Source organism: Pinus tabuliformis, chromosome J, assembly GCF_031772625.1.
Source record: "Pinus tabuliformis cultivar Carrire ecotype Pingquan chromosome J, CPIR1, whole genome shotgun sequence".
NCBI lineage: Eukaryota > Viridiplantae > Streptophyta > Pinopsida > Pinales > Pinaceae > Pinus > Pinus tabuliformis.
In genome coordinates, this window is record NC_142295.1 from 205,011,945 (window position 1) to 205,032,513 (window position 20,569).

The 20,569-nt window shown below is 34.2% G+C and overlaps 1 protein-coding gene across 1 annotated transcript; it reads left to right on the plus strand.

Moving 5' to 3' along the window:
• Positions 1-9,856: 9,856 nt before the first annotated feature.
• On the plus strand, positions 9,857-10,845 carry LOC149226397 (uncharacterized). The gene has a single exon (XM_089375285.1). The coding sequence runs from the start codon at positions 9,922-9,924 to the stop codon at positions 10,627-10,629; it is 708 nt and encodes a 235-aa protein (XP_089231411.1). The 5' UTR covers positions 9,857-9,921; the 3' UTR covers positions 10,630-10,845.
• Positions 10,846-20,569: the final 9,724 nt, after the last annotated feature.

The following is a 20,569-nucleotide window of genomic DNA, read 5'->3' on the forward strand; positions in this document are numbered from 1 at the left end:
TATCAGATAATGTATGTTTTTTTAAATATTTTATGTAGTGTATTATTGTTTTGTTTGTGTGTCTTAGTTGGGTGTAATATTGTGTAACCAACCATGGCACTGGAATCTCAGTTGCGAGGAAAACTCCGTGCATCTAAAATTTGCATTTGCATTATCGCAAGTTTCATAAAAATTTACTAATCAGGTTTGTATCTTTGTAGCCACCTATTCTAAACAGAAATTTTCCATTTCATTATTAGATATTAGCGCTGATTTTTGACTCAGCGATCAGTTTGCTGACATTTGACAAGACATTCGTAATTCACAATTGAACGAATATGACAAGTTTTTTTTTTAATTAATTATCAAAACAATTTCTTTCCAGTAAAATTGTCTCATTAATCCAAGAAATATGGCAGTATTATTCTTAAAGGATAAGGGATTAAGAATATTGCTAAATAATTGTAATCCAAAAAAAGGTTCCAGAATTATATTACAGTGGAGAAATATGGTAGTCTTATTTTCGTAGATTAAGAACACTGTATTTCCTATCACTATAGAGAAATATGGCAATATTTTTTATATTTATCACTATAGAGAAATATGGCAATATTTTTTATATTTATAAATGAATTATAAAGAAATATGGTAGTATTATTTTTATATTTATAAATGATTGAGTCTCTACAATCCAGTATAGTGAAGATGAAGATGTGTAGGTGTAATGTAAGTATATAAACAATTATAAATACCTACTTAATTAAAAATAAAAAATAAAAACAGATCGAGGATGAATGTAAACATTTAAATGTTGGTTCGATTAATAATAAAAAGTTTAAAGTAATAAACAAAAAAATTAAAAGTAATAAATAAAAAGTTAAAAGTAATATCAACGTAGGGTGAGTTTTAACATTTAAAAATTGGCTCAATTCATAATAAAAAGTTAAAGTAATAAAAAAAGGCAATTTGCTATATTTTGATGTTGTTATTGATTTGTGAATAAACTTTGTTACAATACCATGGTTTATCAATACCACATGCTCAAAAAACATAATTTATTTCACAATCAAAATATTTTATAAGAATATGACAAGATTCTTAACCATGGATATTGACTCTCACTTTACCATGGATTTTATTAACTTGTAAATAGGCTTTGTTACAATAACATGGGCTAGTTTATCAATACCACATGCTCAAAAAACATACCATATTTCACAATGAAAAACAATATGGCAAGATTCTTAACCATTGATATTCACCCTCACTGTGTCATTGATATTATGAACTTATGAACTTGTGAATAGGTTTTGTTACAATACCATGGCTTATCAATACCACATGCCCAAAAATCATAAATTATTTCACAATGGAAATATTTTATAACAATATGACAAGACTCTTAACTATAGATATTCACCCCCACTTTACTATTGATATTATTGACTTGCAAATAGGTTTTATTATAATACCATGGCTTATCAATACCACATGCCTAAAAACCATAACTTATTTCATAATCAAATATTTTATTTTATAATATTTTTTAAGTCTATGAGGTCAACGATTATAATTACTTTTGAGATATATCTAAACCTTCTATCCTCACGACTACTAAAAATATTCGCATAGAAATTAAATCAAGGTTTTAATAAAATTAAACATGAGAATATAAAGAAGTAAAATTTATATAATGTAAATAATATTATTAAGAACCAGCATAGATCCATCTTAACTAAGGATCCAAGTGATGAGAGAAAGCAAAGTGACTAGCAATAATAGAGGAAAGATAATGCATGATTTTAAAAAAAAATTCATTAATATATTTTCTTGGACATGATTAATCCAAAATATAGGTTTAATATTTTACAAACAAATGAGTTTTTCTAATTTAGATAATTTATTAAACACAATACAATGGGATCAAATTTAAGAGAGAGATGGGGGGAGAGAGAGAGGGGGTAGTGACAGAGCTAGAGGGTAGAGAGAGTCGGAGAGTGATGGGGGGAGAGAGAGAGTTAGTGACAGAGCTAGAGGGCGGAGAGAGGTAGAGAGTGATGGGGGAGAGAGAGAGGGGTAGTTGGGGGAGAGAGAGGGGGGGGTAGTGACAAAGCTAGAGGGTAGAGAGAGGTAGAGAGTGATGGGGGAGAGAGAGAGGGGTAGTGACAAACCTAGAGGGCGAAGAGAGGTAGAGAGTGATGGGGGGGAGAGAGAGGGAGTGACAGAGCTAGAGGGCGGAGAGAGGTAGAGAGTGATGGGGGAGAGAGAGAGGTAGTGACAGAGCTAGAGGGCGGAGAGAGGTAGAGAGTGATGGGGGAGAGAGAGAGAGGGGTAGTGACAAAGCTAGAGGGCAGAGAGAGGTAGAGAGTGATGGGGGGGAGAGAGAGGGGTAGTGACAAAGCTAGAGGGCGAAGAGAGGTAGAGAGTGATGGGGGAGAGAGAGAGAGGAAGGGAGAGAGAGAGATGGAGTTGGAAGGGCAAAGAGGGAGGAAATAACAAAGACATAGAGAGATAGAGGTAAAGAGAGAGAGGGAGTGACAAGGTAGAGATGGAGAGAGAGTGAGGGAGAGAAGAGAGGAGGGAAGAGAGAGAAGAGGAGAAGAGAGAGGGAGATGTAGAGAGGGAGGGAGATAGTGACAGAGTTGGATGGAAGAGAGAAGTATAGAGAGAGAGGGAGGGAGATAGTGACAGAGTTGGATGGAAGAGAGAAAGATAGAGAGAGAGTGTGAGTGATGGGGGGAGAGAAAGGGAGAGAGTGGAAGGAAGAGAGAGAGGACTCAAGACAGGGAAGGAGAGAGAAAGAGGGAGAGAGATGGAGTTGGAGGGGGAGAGAGAGGGAGCAAAGAAGACATAGAGAGAGAAAAGTGGAGAGAGAGGAAGGGAGTGACAATGGAAATATGGACAGATGGAAATGGAGATATGGAAAGATGGAGAGGGACTAAGGGAGAGAGGAGTGCATGAGGGAAGATAGAGAGAAGGGGAGAGAGAGAGGGAGAGAAGGGAAAGAGAGAGAGATAAGGGGAACAAAGAGAGAGGGAGAGAGAGATAGATAGATAGATATGGTGAGAGTGTGTGTATTTTTGGTGGGTGAAATAGAGAGAGGGAATAAGAAAGAGACACATAGATACAAATAGATATCATATAGTATTATATAACCATCCTAAATCCATCTTAACTTGGGATCTATCAAGGCCTAAGGGAGATCAAATTTCTCTATGTGCAAACCTTTCCTCAAGTTTTGCACTCAAAAAAGAGGTTTGCACCTTCAAAGATTTGATCCCTCTCCCCTGGGTTAAGATGGATTTAGGCTTAATAGATCCGGGCTTAAGATGGATCTAGGCTTGATAGATCCGAGTTAACGTGGACCTAAGTTAGTTTATACTAAATATGATAGTATTATTTTTATATTTATAAATGATTTAGAAATTAATAATAATAAAAATAGTATTTAAAAAAATAAATATAATGAAATATTATTTTAGTTTTTTATTAATTATAAGGTAGGAATATTCTTGTATTTATAAATTAATAATAATAAAAATAGTATTTAAAAAGTAAATATAATGAAATATTATTTTAATTTTTTTATTATTATGATAATAAAAATAGAATAATGATTATATTTAATTTTTAATATATATATATATATATATATATATATATATATATATATATATATATATATTAAATTGTTAATTAATAAATATATTGTGATTTTATTATTAATTAATAATAATAAAATGTATTTTCCTAAATTATTTTGATTTTATTATTAAGTAATAAAGACGATAATTTTTATTAACAATTATTTATAAAGTTTTATGAGAAAAAAATCATAATGACACATTTGGCGAAGCCTTTCAAACCAACCAGTGTGGTTCATCGTCATGACAAGTTAAAGAATCAAATCATGGCTGCATGTTAATTAGGGAGAGAAGATCTTAATGGCTAGGTTTGACTAGGAAACGACTCGTAACTAGATTGGACCAATGGCTAATGGCTATATCCGACTGGGTAACTAGATTGGACCAACCGCTATATGGGATTGGGTAACTAGATTGGACCAATGGCTATATTTGACCGTGAAATGGCTAAATTTGACTAGATTGGACCAATGGCTATATTTGACCGTGAAATGGCTAAATTTGACTAGCCAACTGGAGTGGACCAAGGGATGGTGACAAGGACTAATATTATATTTGATCAAATTATTTAATTATAATAATATTATTAGATAAATAATTATTCAATGTATTAATAGTGTTTAATATCAATATTATTAATATAATATTTTTTTAATGTTTTGAATGCCATTAATGTCTAAAATGATAAACATATGAAATGCTATATATGAATATTATTTTAATACTTTTATGTTGGTCTTGTTTATTATTCAAGTAAAACGTTAACTATATTTGTGTTAAAAAATAATAAATCTAGGGAATATTAATAATAATAATCAAGTAAAATGTTAACATATTTATGTTAATATGTTAATAGTAATTTAATAATAGATCTAGGGATTATTAATGTTAATAATAATATGGATTTATTATTACTCTTAATATTCCTAAATATATAACTATAATAATAATATTATAAAGTTAATTATTATCTCATAAATTGTATTATTATTATTATAATATTTTAATAATAGTATTATTCTTATTATTATTATTAATGGTTTGGGTAACTTATTAATAGAATTTATTAATTAAATGTAAACTTACAACATTAACCTATTCAAGTTTATATTAGATATAGTCAAGTTGACTAGTCAAATTTAGTCGTTTCATGGTCAAATATTGCCGTTCGTTCAATCCTAGCGGTTGGAAGATATGCTCTCCCTATTTAACATGCAACCATGATCTGATTCTTCAAGTTGCCCTGACGATGAACCACACTCGTTGGTTTGAAACCCGTCGACAAATGTATCATTAAAAATTTCTCATAAAATTTGATATGGATCACAGCAGCCTCAATTCAACAATTATTTATAAATTTAAAATAATTGTTTCAAATTCTTTACCATATTTATATTTACTCAATTTTCTTTCTAATTTATTATAACTATCACTTGTTATCTATCAATTTAAAATAATTGTTTCAAACTCTTTAAAATTTACTTAATATTTCTTCTACTTTATTATGACTATTTTTAATGCGGGTGATATACAATGAAGATAACATAATAAGAAATTAAAATAAAATATTATATATATTATATAATTTAAAATAATATTTTCATATAAAAATAAAAATTTAAAAATATATTTGAATATATGTTGTTAAAAAACTCTTTTATTTTTTAATGAATAATACATTAATGTAATTAAAAACTTTATTAATAAAAAATAACAAAACAAATCTAATGTACAAAAAAATGGAACACAAATAAATTTTGATGTAAAAAATGATTTTTTTTGTTATAGAAAATTACTTTATACATAATTTATTATATTATTATTATCTATTTTTAATGTTACGGCCAAGTCAGACACCAAATTTGTGTATGAGACCCCTTTGTTTGTGGAACAAAGGACCCACCTCTGCGCACGGATTTGATAGCTAAGTCTACTAAAGCATACATACTCTACCCCTTCTGGTTTTGAACCTGTGACCACATGCTCTTAACCATTAAGCCATCACAAACTGTATTAAAAACACTTAAAAACATAATTTAAAAATTTTGAAAAAAAAAATTATGAAAATTACTCTATACATAATTTATTAAAAACACTTAAAACATAATTTAAAAAAAAACAGAGAAACATAACAAATTTTTTTTGTTATTTTATACAGTTTATTAATTAAAAACACTTCAAACATAATTTAAAAAAACAGAGAAACATAACAATTTTTTTTTTTTTTGTTGAATTGATACTTCTGTGATTTATAACAGTTATAAGAAAAATTTCCGCGTAAATCACATGTAGAAAACCTTTGTCATTTTTTTTGTTATTTTATACAGTATATTAAAAAAACTTGAAACTTCATTTAAAAAATTTAAATACACGACAATTTTTTTTTTTAAAGAGAAAAGGATGTACTCTAATCATAATTTATTAAAAAAACACTTCAAGTATCATTTTTTAAAATCAGAGAAACAAAAAAACACGACATATTTTCAGAAATAATAATCTAATATCCGTACGAGAGTTACATAACATGCTAGAATTCTTTTTAAAAAATGTCTTACTGCCCATAATTATCAACCTTCCTTTCTACCAAGATTCCTTCAACCTATAAAACTCTTGTTCTGTCAAACATAATATGGCTTTTCAGCTCAGAATGAATATTTGTCTTTCATTATAATCCAAATGTTATCTAAGTCTATAACGTTTGGGCTGCGTCATAATTTTGCATCACTATATTTAATTGTTTTGCCAATATTATTCTCAGTATTGAATCGAACCTTTTACTTGTTTCCTTCTGTATAAAAATAAAGTTCAGTGTTGTTTCTCCATATACCGCATTGTTTTTTGAATTTGCGTGGTTGTTTGAGTAAAAAATCATGTGAGGTTGTACGGGCATATATAAATGTTTTATAGTATACTGAGTATTTGTTTCTATAAACACATATTAAATATGTTTAATTAATATTAATAAAAGACTTTTATCTAAAATTAATATAAATTTGATTCACATAAAATCAATGTACTTTTGATGTTTTCTAAGTATAAGATTTTTTAAAATAAAATATTATAAAAATGATAAAAAAATATTAATAATATAATTATTTTTTTTAGAAATTTATTATAATTTATATTTATTATATTGGGTGAAGGTAGGTTATAATGTTTTTTTTAATAAAAAAAAGAATTTTAATTAGCTTTGGAATTTTTAAATAAATTTTATAAAGTTTATTAAAGTTTTGAAAAAAATAAATATTAAATTAAATATTTTGAAAATAAAAAATAAATTTTGAAATTTTTTAAATTTGAATTTTTATTTTTTGATTGGTTCATTTATATGAAATGACTAATTTCATGGTGTTTAAAATTGAATTGTCAAAGAAAAAAATTATTTAAAAATAAAAAAAATCTTGTATGCAACCAAGTGTCATAATATTTAATAAAGAGTACACCTATCAAATCTAAATATTTATGAAAATGAATTGTGATTGTATAAAGTATCAAACCAAGTGTTATAATGTTTAATAAAATACTATTTATTAAAGTACATCTATCAAATCTAAATATTTATACTTAGTAATTTATTTTACACCTCACTTTTTTAATATTTATTTTTACTATATAATTTTACTAATAAAAATGTACAAGACAATAAATATAGTCATTCATATATTATATTATATTATTTTTAATTTGACTTTTTTAATTTTTTAAGTAATATTTGGATAATAAATTTAATATAAAATAAATAACAACATATTTTTTAGTTATAATATTCATTTAAATTTATTTATTTACATAAACCATTTAGAATTTTTTTTAAATATAATTTTTTTTATTTATTTAAACCATGTTTAATTTATTTATTTATTATGTTTTTTATATGAAAAATATTAATGTTACATTTTAAAATTTATATATTTTTAATTTTTATTAAATTTTTTAACTAATAATTAAATTTTAAGAAATATAAATATAATATTATATGTAAAGCTATTTTAAATTAGGGTTTATAGTTACTATGTAGTATATTATATACATATATGGTTTGGGAGGTTTTTAATTCTAAAAATATTTAAATCAATCAAAAATAATTATCAATTACATAATCTATATTTATTTATATATCTATCATATTGGTATTTATTTTTGGTTTTAAATATAAACCAACCATAACACTCTCTTTTCAAAAGATTAAAAATGAAAACTAACTACAAGCTTGTAAAAGATTAAAGATGTGAATTAGTTAAGTCAACACTAGCCTCAAGAATTTAAAAGATGAGCATTCAACTTCGTTGTAACAATTTCACTATGAGCGCTATTTTTCATTTGAATTTGGTATTTTTTTTTTTTTAAATTGATTATAAAAGTGTTTGAATCAAATTTTTTTATGGTGTAAATAGATTCAATATCCTTAAAAACCCCTGGGCACCCATAATCCTGAAGCTCAAGAACTATAACCGAGTCCTGAAGCTTAAGAACAGCTCAAGAACTATAACCGAGATTTCCAAAAATTTCAACCAAATTTATAAAAAATCATGGGGAAAAACAAAAACTTACCTCTTTATACTAGGGTGCGTTAAACTATGTCCTCAATTATGGTGCACACAAAAACATACTTGTCGCCGAAAACAGTGTGCTTTGGCTGCAGGAATTCATCTCGTGGAATTTGGATTTCTCTTACATTTTTTTTTTTTACGTTTTGGGTTTTTATGCTCCCCTTCAAGAAATGTTATGTTTAAAATTTTTCCCTTCAGGAGTAATGTTCTTACAATAAATTAACCCTTTACCAATAAATGTTTGATTATAAAATTACCTTTCAATAACATAATTATGTTAAAATTTCACATATTTATTATAAGGAAAAAAAGAAAATGACCATAACACACAAATGACTTATTAAATCTCGAATCTTGGTTTGAAATTGCATGGAACATTCACAATAAAGTCTTTGGAACTTGAAATCAATTGCCCTTGCCCTGGACATGCCATAGCCTTTGTATATATGAGATATGACTAAGGATATCTGGTGGGGTGGTTGCAGGTGTTAGGGATAATGGTTCAAAACCTAAAACGATTTCTTCAAGTTTGGGTGGAACTTCCTCTTGAATTTCCTTTGGAGACCCAGTCATCAACTTCCAAATTTAGTTATTCTACTAAAATGGCAGAACTGGGTAATTTACTTGAAATATGGCAAAAACCCATTTTTACATGGAATAAAAAAGAAATAAAAATGCAGTTTAAAACCTTATCGTGTTTGTCATTCCACAAACCTTTATCGCCTTAAACCTCTGTCATCAATCTCAACACTCAATCCGACGGTTATCACTTTCCCCGCTCACAAACTCGTTGGATGATGTTCATCATTGATGAATCCCGCTTGATCCAACGGTTGACGTGTAATATCACATGGAATTCCTGCCAAGGGCACGCGAGAAAAGCAGTTTCTCCATGCTACGTGTTGGTTGCTAAATGAAATTGCGTGAATTTTCAAAATATAGCTTACCACCTTAAGCCCGCGCGAGAAACAACTTTCACCTACAAAGACCCCTTTACACACATATGTATATGTTACTGTTGATTCTACATTTTTAACGAACCATTTACAGTGCTTACTTCCTCAACTATATTATGCAATCACCTCTTTTATCGTAATTTTGAGCATCCATCTCTTATCAAGAGATTCTGAACCCGAGCAACATTAATAGATTATACCCTGACCTTCAACAGCACTCATCAAAAGCTAAAACCCTAACGTTGGCTTCCTCTAGTACTATACCCTCACCGTGAACAGCACTTATCAAAAGCTAAAACCCTAACCTTGGCTTCCTCAAGTACTATACTCTGACCTCGAACAGCACTCATCGAAAGCTAAAACCTTAACCTTGGCCTCCTCTAGTACTATATCCTGACCTTCAACAGCACTCATCAAAAAGTAAAACCCTAAACTTGGCTTCCTCTAGTACTATATCCTGACCTTCAACAGCGCCCATCAAAGGCTAAACCCTAACCTTGGCTTCCTCTAGTACTATACCCTGACCTTGAACAGTACTAATCAAAAGGTAAAACGCTAACCCTGGCTTGCCTCTGGTACTGATTGAAAGTAAAAAAACCCTAACCCTGTCTTTCCTCTGGTACTGATTGAAAGTAAAAAAAAAAAAAAAAACTAACCCTGGCTTGCCTCCAGTACTGATAGAATTGCAAATTTTACTGAACTTCATGTTTGTATAATGCAGTTCGGAAGCCTAACTGCAAGGGCTACGGATCAATCTGCTACGATCCCCGTTTCGTGGGTGGAGACGGAGTAATGTTCTACTTCCACGGAATGAAGGACCGAGACTTCGCTCTCGTATCAGACGACAAACTTCAGATCAATGCCCACTTCATCGGCACCAGACCAGAGGGAAGGAAGCGAGACTACACTTGGGTTCAGGCACTCGGCATCATGTTCGGAGGCAAAGCCCACACTTTCACTGTGGGAGCCAACAAGGTCTCCAAATGGGACGACTCAGTCGATCAATTCACCTTCTCCTTCGATGGGCAGGACCTCAAAGTGGCAGACACCTGGACTTCCCCGTGCGGCCAACTCATCCTGGAACGCACCGATGAGACCAACAGCGTGAATGTGATTCTTCGGGGATTAGCGCGCATTTCTCTAAACGTTGCCCCCATCGAGGAACGAGACAACATAATGCACAACTACCAGCTCCCGCCCAATGATGCCTTCGCCCATCTGGAAATGCAATTCAAGTTCTTCAATCTCTCATCCACCGTGGAAGGCATTTTGGGGCAGACCTACAGACCAAATTTCATTAACCCTGTGAAGAGAGGAGTCCCCATGCCCGTCATGGGAGGAGAAGACAGGTACGCCACCTCCTCCCTCCTCTCCACCGACTGCAAATCCTGCAACTACTCATTTTCCTCCTCCTCCGAATTCATCTTCAATTCAGTCGGGACCTTCGACGCGGAGTGCACCAGCCGCAGTGGGAATGGCGGTATCGTATGCCGCAGGTAATTTGACTAAATCAGTTCATTACGGGAAGGGAACACATCGATAAATAAATTGTCACAGGAAATAATTTCATGTAGTTTATCTCCCAATGAGGCTTCATACTTATAATATCCCTTCATAAATTCCCTCTGTCATTCCCTAAATAATGATGGACTGCAAGTCCTGGTGCCATCAGATGAATATAGAAATATTTAGAAATATCAGATAATGTATGTTTTTTAAATATTTTATGCAGTGTATTATTGTTTTGTTTGTGTGTCTTAGTTGGGTGTAATATTGTGTAACCAACCATGGCACTGGAATCTCAGTTGCGAGGAAAACTCCATACATCTAAAATTTGCATTTGCATTATCGCAAGTTTCATAAAAATTTACTAATCGGGTTTGTATCTTTGTAGCCACCTATTCTAAACAGAAATTTTCCATTTCATTATTAGATATTAGCGCTGATCTTAATTCTATAATTATTTCACGCTTTCAACGACTCAGCGATCTGTTGAACGAATATGACAAGTTCTTTTTTAATTAATTATCAAAACAATTTCTTTACAGTAAAATTGTCTCATTAATCCAAGAAATATGGCAGTATTATTCTTAAAGGATAAGGGATTAAGGATATTGCTAAATAATTATAATCCTAAAAAAGGTTCCAGAATTATATTACAGTGGAGAAATATGGTAGTCTTATTTTCCGTAGATTAAGAACACTCTATTTCCTATCACCATAGAGAAATATGGCCATATTTATTTTTATTTTTATAAATGATTTATAAAGAAATATGGTAAATATGGCAATATTATTTTTATATTTATAAATAAATGATTTATAAAGAAATATGGTAGTATTATTTCTATATTTATAAATGATTGAGTCTCTACAATCCAGTGTAGTGAAGATCTACAATCCAGTGTAGTGAAGATGTGTAGGTGTAATGTATTTATATGAACCATTATAAATACCAACTTAATTAAAAAATAATAAAAAATTAAAAACAGATCGAGGATGAATGTCAACATCTAAATGTTGGTTCGATTAATAATAAAAAGTTTAAAGTAATAAACAAAAAATTAAAAGTAATAAATAAAAAGTTAAAAGTAATATCAACTTTGGATGAGTTTTAACATTTAAAAATTGGCTCAATTCATAATAAAAAGTTAAAGTAATTAAAAAAAAATCAATTTGCTATATTTTGATGTTGTTATTGACTTGTGAATAAACTTTGTTACAATACCATGGTTTATCAATACCACATGCTCAAGAAACATAATTTATTTCACAATCAAAATATTTTATAAGAATATGACAAGATTCTTAACCATGGATATTGACCCTCACTTCATCATGGATTTTATTAACTTGTAAATAGGCTTTGTTACAATAACATGGGCTAGTTTATCAATACCACATGCTCAAAAAACATACCATATTTCACAATAAAAAACAATATGGCAAGATTCTTAACCATTGATATTCACCCTCACTGTATCATTGATATTATGAACTTGTGAATAGGTTTTGTTACAATACCATGGCTTATCAATACCACATGCCCAAAAATCATAAATTATTTCACAATGAAAATATTTTATAATAATATGACAAGACTCTTAGCTATAGATATTCACCCCCACTTTACTGTGGATATTATTGACTTGTAAATAGGTTTTATTATAATACCATGGCTTATCAATACCACATGCCTAAAAACCATAACTTATTTCATAATCAAAATATTTTATTTTATAATATTTTTTAAGTCTATGAGGTCAAAGGTTATAATTACTTTTGAGACATATCTAAACCTTTTATCCTCACGACTACTAAAAATATTTGCATAGAAATTAAATCAAGGTTTTAATAAAATTAAATATGAGAATATAAAGATGTAAAATTTATATAATGTAAATAATATTATTAAGAACCAGCATAGATCCATCTTAACTAAGGATCCAAGTGATGAGAGAAAGCAAAGTGACTAGTGATAATAGAGGAAAGATAGTGCATGATTTTTTAAAATTTTTCATTATTATATTTTCTTGGACATGATTGATCCAAAATATAGGTTTAATATTTTACAAACAAATGAGTTTTTCTAATTTAGATAATTTATTAAACACAATACAATGGGATCAAATTTAAGAGAGAGATGGGGGGAGAGAGAGAGGGGGGTAGTGACAGAGCTAGAGGGCAGAGAGAGTTGGAGAGTGGTGGGGGGAGAGAGAGAGGGGGTAGTGACAAAGCTAGAGGGCAGAGAGAGGTAGAGAGTGATGGGGGAGAGAGAGAGGGGTAGTTGGGGGGCAGAGAGAGAGAGAGGTAGTGACAGAGCTAGAGGGTGGAGAGAGGTAGAGAGTGATGGGGGAGAGAAAGAGGGGTAGTTTGGGGGGAGAGAGAGAGAGGTAGTGACAAAGCTAGAGGGCGGAGAGAGGCAGAGTGTGATGGGGGGAGAGAGAGGGAGAGAGAGGAAGGAAGAGATAGGAAGGGAGAGAGAGAGATGGAGTTGGAAGGGCAAAGAGGGAGGAAATAACAAAGACATAGAGAGATAGAGGTCAAGAGAGAGAGGGAGTGACAAGGTAGAGATGGAGAGAGAGTGAGGGAGAGAGAAGAGGAGGGAAGAGAGAGAAGAGGAGAAGAGAGAGGGAGATGTAGAGACGAAGGGGAGACAGAGAATGAGAGAGGGAGCGAGATAGTGACAGAGTTGGATGGAAGAGAGAAAGATAGAGAGAGAGTGTGAGTGATGGGGGGAGAGAAAGGGAGAGAGTGGAAGGAAGAGAGAGAGGACTCAAGAGAGGGAAGGAGAGAGAAAGAGGGAGAGAGATGGAGTTGGAGGGGGAGAGAGAGGGGGCGAAGAAGAAAGACATAGAGAGAGAAAAGTGGAGAGAGAGAAAGGGAGTGACAAGGGAAATATGAAAAGATGGAGGGGGAGATATGGAAAGATGGAGAGGGAGTGAGGGAGAGAGGAGAGCATGAGGGAAGATAGAGAGAAGGGGGGAGAGAGAGGGAGAGAAGTGAAAGAGAGAGATAAGGGGAACAAAGAGAGAGGGAGAGAGATAGATAGATATGGTGAGAGTGTGTGTATTTTTGGTGGGTGAGATAGAGAGAGGGAATACGAAAGAGATACATAGATACAAATAGATATCATATAGTATTATATAACCATCCTAGATCCATCTTAATCTGGGATCTATCAAGGCCTAAGGGAGATCAAATCTCTCTATGTGCAAACCTTTCCTCAAGTTTTGCACTCAAAAAAAAGGTTTGCACCTCCAAAGATTTGATCCATCTCCCCTGGGTTAAGATGGATTTAGGCTTAATAGATCTAGGCTTAAGATGGATCTAGGTGTTAGGATATTCTGACACATAGGAAATAGTTAAGTTCAACTTAGTCTAGTATAGAGTTAGGTATAGAGTTAGGTAAAGTGTGTTTCTTTACCGTTGTACATTTTGTAACTTACAATCCGACGGTCACGATATGTAGTGATCCGACGGTTCACTCTCACCTCGGTATTACCGACACTTGATCCGTGGCTTGACACCCGATTGGTCCATGAGTTCTATTTAAAGCGCATGGAGGGTCATTGTTCGGGTAATCCGTGCATGAGAGAAGCTTATGTAAATTTTCATTCTTTGACTAATAAATTGCCTGTAGTACCCACGTTGGGACAGGCCGTGGACTGTTTCCCTCTTTGAGGGTTTTAACCACGTCAAAAATACTGGTGTATTGATCTGTGATCTGGTTGTGAGCGGTGTCCTTTTAGTATTCTTTCTGAGGAACTTACCCTGTAAATTCCTACATGGTATCAGAGCTATTTGAGGGCTGCGTCCATTGGTGATCCAAATCTGAAGCCGGTAGAACTGCATGCGGCTGTCGTTTCCTAGATCTGCTGTTTCTGACTGCTTTCGGGCCGAGAAGACTGCTCTGTTGCGTTCAGAGCATCTGTTCCAGTGAGGAACCCCTTTCGTTTCACGCGAAAAGGTTTCCGGTAGCCCTAGCTGCATCATTTTTCAGATCGGGAGGTATACAGTGTTTTTGCAGTTTACTGTTATTTTCTCTCTGCTTATTTCGGTTTCGGTTTATTTACAAAATGTACAATGGTAAAGAAACACACTTTACCTAACTCTATACCTAACTCTATACTAGACTAAGTTGAACTTCACTATTTCCTATGTGTCGGAATATCCTAACATCCCCCCTTAAGAACAACTTGGGATAGGATTGAAGGATTTACAAATATGACACAATAGGAGAAGGAAGGAGGCACTAGAGCCTATCCCCCTTAGTGACAACTTCCTGAACTCCAAGCATATATCGAAGTTTAGTGAACTTCGCCTCTGTGAGAGCCTTTGTGAAGATGTCTGCAACCTGATCATCTGTTGAACAATATTGCACTTCAAGAACATGGTCATGAATGAGCTTTCTGATGAAGTGCATGTGTAGTTCAATGTGTTTACTGCGAAGAGGTTTATTTTCTCTCTGCTTATTATGGTTTCGGTTTATTTAGCCATAGGCTCTAGTGCCTCCTTCCTTCTCCTATTGTGTCATATTTGTAAATCCTTCAATCCTATCCCAAGTTGTTCTTAAGGGGGGATGTTAGGATATTCCGACACATAGGAAATAGTTAAGTTCAACTTAGTCTAGTATAGAGTTAGGTATAGAGTTAGGTAAAGTGTGTTTCTTTACCGTTGTACATTTTGTAACTTACAATCCGACGGTCACGATATGTAGTGATCCGACGGTTCACTCTCACCTCGGTATTACCGACACTTGATCCCTGGCTTGACACCCGATTGGTCCATGAGTTCTATTTAAAGCGCATGGAGGGTCATTGTTCGGGTAATCCGTGCATGAGAGAAGCTTATGTAAATTTTCATTCTTTGATTAATAAATTGCCTGTAGTACCCACGTTGGGACAGGCCGTGGACTGTTTCCCTCTTTGAGGGTTTTAACCACGTCAAAAATACTGGTGTATTGATCTGTGATCTGGTTGTGAGCGGTGTCCTTTTGGTATTCTTTCTGAGGAACTTACCCTGTAAATTCCTACATGGTATCAGAGCTATTTGAGGGCCGCGTCCGTTGGTGATCCAAATCTGAAGCCGGTAGAACTGCATGCGGCTGTCGTTTCCTAGATCTGCTGTTTCTGACTGCTTTCAGGCCGAGAGGACTGCTCTGTTGCGTTCGGAGCATCTGTGCCAGTGAGGAACCCCTTTCGTTTCATGCGAAAAGGTTTCCGGTAGCCCTAGCTGCATCATTTTTCAGATCGGGAGGTATATAGTATTTTTGCAGTTTACTGTTATTTTCTCTCTGCTTATTTCGATTTCGGTTTATTTACAAAATGTACAACGGTAAAGAAACACACTTTACCTAACTCTATACCTAACTCTATACTAGACTAAGTTGAACTTAACTATTTCCTATGTGTCGGAATATCCTAACATCCCCCTTTAAGAACAACTTGGGATATGATTGAAGGATTTACAAATATGACACAATAGGAGAAGGAAGGAGGCACTAGAGCCTATCCCCCCTTAGTGACAACTTCCTGAACTCCAAGCATATATCGAAGTTTAGTGAACTTCGCCTCTGTGAGAGCCTTTGTGAAGATGTCTGCAATCTGATCATCTGTTGAACAATATTGCACTTCAAGAACATGGTCATGAATGAGCTTTCTGATGAAGTGCATGTGTATTTCAATGTGTTTACTGCGAAGAGGTTTATTTTCTCTCTGCTTATTACGGTTTCGGTTTATTTAGCCATAGGCTCTAGTGCCTCCTTCCTTCTCCTATTGTGTCATATTTGTAAATCCTTCAATCCTATCCCAAGTTGTTCTTAAGGGGGGATGTTAGGATATTCCGACACATAGGAAATAGTTAAGTTCAACTTAGTCTAGTATAGAGTTAGGTAAAGTGTGTTTCTTTACCGTTGTACATTTTGTAACTTACAATCCGACGGTCACGATATGTAGTGATCCGACGGTTCACTCTCACCTCGGTATTACCGACACTTGATCCGTGGCTTGACACCCGATTGGTCCATGAGTTCTATTTAAAGCGCATGGAGGGTCATTGTTCGGGTAATCCGTGCATGAGAGAAGCTTATGTAAATTTTCATTCTTTGATTAATAAATTGCCTGTAGTACCCACGTTGGGACAGGCCGTGGACTGTTTCCCTCTTTGAGGGTTTTAACCACGTCAAAAATACTGGTGTATTGATCTGTGATCTGGTTGTGAGCGGTGTCCTTTTGGTATTCTTTCTGAGGAACTTACCCTGTAAATTCCTACATGGTATCAGAGCTATTTGAGGGCCGCGTCCGTTGGTGATCCAAATCTGAAGCCGGTAGAACTGCATGCGGCTGTCGTTTCCTAGATCTGCTGTTTCTGACTGCTTTTGGGCCGAAAGGACTGCTCTGTTGCGTTCGGAGCATCTGTTCCAGTGAGGAACCCCTTTCGTTTCACGCGAAAAGGTTTCCGGTAGCCCTAGCTGCGTCATTTTTCAGATCGGGAGGTATACAGTGTTTTTGCAGTTTACTGTTATTTTCTCTCTGCTTATTTCGGTTTCGGTTTATTTAGCCATTTTTTTTAACCGGATCTATACCTTTCATTTCTGTGTATGCTCTTTGCCCTGCGACTCTGTGCGATCTGGGCAAATCAGAAACAGAAAGGAAGGATTTTTCTCATGCGTATGCTCTTTTCCCTGCACCTTAGTGTGATCTTGGAAAATCAGAAACATTGAGAAAAAAATTTAGTTTTTCGGCTAAAGCTAACTTTGAGATTTTTTTAAAATTTCTAGTTTTTTGGCTAAAGCTAACTTCGAGCCGCAAGGTTCGTTTTTTTTTGCATATTCGTGTTGGGTTTTGTGTTTTGTGTTTTGTAGGGAAAAAGAGCTTTCTCAAGGCAAGCACGCAAACCAAGGCCCCCCCCCTCTCTCTCTCTCTCTCTCTCTCTCAAATTTTTTTTATAGATCAATTGGTTCAAAGCTATTTTAAGAGAGTAGAGGTCTTGGGTTCAAGTCTCCATTTTGTGGGGGAGGATTTTTTCATTCCCGCACATTCGCGCACTTTGCCGGCAACTTCAACAATTTTTTTTCAAAAAGCCATAACTTCTTCATCCGGAAGCCTTTTTCAGAGCCGTTTTTTTTAAAACAGCCTAATTTTTCGAGATCTATCCATTGGCACATTTACTTTCAGCATCTTCAGCTTCAGTTTTTTTTAAAAAAATGGAAAGTCCATGCCAAGTCATTCTTGACAGCACTAACTACTTCCAATGGGTAGCCTACATGGAAGATTTACTTAGAAGTAAAGGTCTCTACAGAATAGCCACAGACCAAGAGAAGAAACCAAAAGATGAAGACAAGGCTGCAAAATGGGAAAATAGACAAGATCAAGCACGTGGTTTGATAGGGATGTCTATTTCTCCTGATCTTAGATTCCATATTGCAGAACTTGGACTCCTCATGAAGCATTGGAAAAAATCGCTAAAGTTTTTGGGATTAAAAATGAAATTAGAGCCCATCAACTTGAAAATGAGTTGCTTACTTTGGATCCTAATAATTTTTCTTGCATTGAAGATTTCTTGTCCAAATTCAAGACCCTTAGATATCTCTTGGAAGGTGTTAAAGTTAAGAAAGAAGATGGTAACCTTATTTATTCCATCCTTACTAAGTTGGGACCAGCCTACTCTGTATTTGTTTCCACTTTCCATTCTACAAGGGAAGCTTTCATTTGTCAAGGAAAAGACTACAAGGCCCCTTCCTTTGACTCCTTTTGTGATTCCTTAATAAGAGAACAAGAAAAACTCTTACACCTTGGTCTTCTTAATCTTGGAAACTCTTCCAAGAAAGCATTAGCCGCCCAGCAGCAACCAAATTCAAAGAATCCTAAGAAGTCATATCCTAAAAAGAATGGTCCTAAACCAAACAAGGGTCCTAAGCAAACTCAGCCTCAAAATGAAAGATCATTTCAGCAAAATGATAAGACCAATAAAAACAAATGGAAGAAGACTGATAGACATTGTAACTTTTGTAATCGAGATGGCCACTTAGAATCTAAATGCTTTAAGAAGATGGAAGCCTTGGAAGCCGCAATGAAGAAACATAACATCCATGTGGAGCATACTTCAACTTCAACTTCCGGAATGGCACTTTCTGCATGTCGTTGTCAATCATCTCAGTCTGGTTATGCATTAAATGTATCTTCTTCTTCTCCTTCTCATGAGTGGCTCATTGATTCTGGAGCCTCTTATCACATGGCCAAAAACCAAGCCATGTTTTCTTCTTTAAATGATTGTAACACCAAAAATATATATGTTGGTGATGATAGATCTCTTAATGTTGTAGGGACTGGAACTGTTCATCTAGACAATGGTCAGTTTAATGATGTATTATGTGTTCCAACCTTATCCTGCAACCTTCTATCTGTATATCAGATAACTCATTCAGGTGAAGGTAAAATTGTTGAATTTTCACCTCATGATGTTGTAATCAAGGATCTAAGAGATCCTAAACAGATTCTAGCTACTGGTATTGCTGATGATTCCACAAGGTTGTATAAGTTTCACAACTTTGGGTCATCAAATCTTCCCTCAGTATTTGTTGCTCATAATGATGAAGTGAGCAAACTTTGGCATGAGCGATTTGGTCACTTGAACTATCGCTCCCTTCAGCATCTATGTAAAGAAAATATGGTGACAGGTCTTCCTATGGTATCTTGCAGAGATGGTGTTTGTTCCGGATGTGTACTCGGAAAACATCATCGAGACAGTTTTGACAAATGTGCCTCTTGGCACGCCTCAGCCCCTTTACAGCTTGTGCACAGTGATTTATGTGGTCCACTTCCTGTTGCTTCATTCTCTGGCTGCAAGTATTTCTTAACTTTCATTGATGATTTCTCCAGACGCACTTGGGTATACTTCTTAAAACTCAAGAGCGAAGTATTTAACACATTTTTGGCCTTCAAAGCCTTTGTTGAAAAACAATCTGGACATCAAATTCTTAAGCTAAGAACTGATAATGGTGGAGAATATGTTAAAAACACATTCATCAACTTTTGCACCGAGAATGGAATTCAAATGCAACATACTGTTCCATACACTCCACAACAAAATGGTGTAGCTGAAAGGAAAAATCGCACCTTAAAGGAAATGGCAAATTGTATGCTGCAATCTAAAGGACTCAGTCTTAGTTTTTGGGCCGAAGCAATTAATTGTGCAAATTATATAATCAATCGCACTCCTACTAAGGTTCTAAAGAATATCACTCCAGAAGAAGCTTGGAGTTCCATTAAACCAGATGTAAGTCACTTTCGTGTTTTTGGAAGTGAAGCATGGGCCCATATTCCAGATGAAAAGCATAAAGCTTTAGAACCTAAGAGTGAGAAATGTACTTTTGTTGGATATTCTGAAGATGTAAAAGGTTATAGACTTATTCCATTTAAGTCCAAAAATGTTATCATTAGAAGAGATGTAAAATTTGATGAAAATAAATCGGCCTGCGAGCCTAGTCCGGCGGATGTGCCACCTCTTCCTATCTCTTCTACTTTTGAAAACATTTCTTCTTCAGATGATGACAGTGAGGATGATAATCCTCCCCCACCTTCTTAGGATCCTCAACTTCCAAGATGGGTCCGTGCTACTCGGGATGCAGCAGGTGATCTTGCCGGTGATCCTACAGATCAACGACGTACACGTTCTCAGTTTGAAAGAGCCTCTTCTTTACTGGCTCAAGCTCCAGTAAATCATGATCCTGACACTTTTGCAGAAGCTTCAGGCCATCCACATTGGGAAGCAGCTATGAATGAAGAATATCATTCATTGTTGACAAATGATACATGGGATCTTGTTCCTCTACCAAAGGGACGCAAACTTGTTAGATGTAAATGGGTTTACAGAACCAAGTATGGACCAGATGGGAAAGTTGATAAACATAAAGCTCGTCTTGTTGCTAAGGGTTTTT

Excerpts from the sequence above, each read along its gene's own strand:
- LOC149226397 (XM_089375285.1), top strand. The coding sequence starts at position 9,922 with ATGTTCTACTTCCACGGAATGAAGGACCGAGACTTCGCTCTCGTATCA.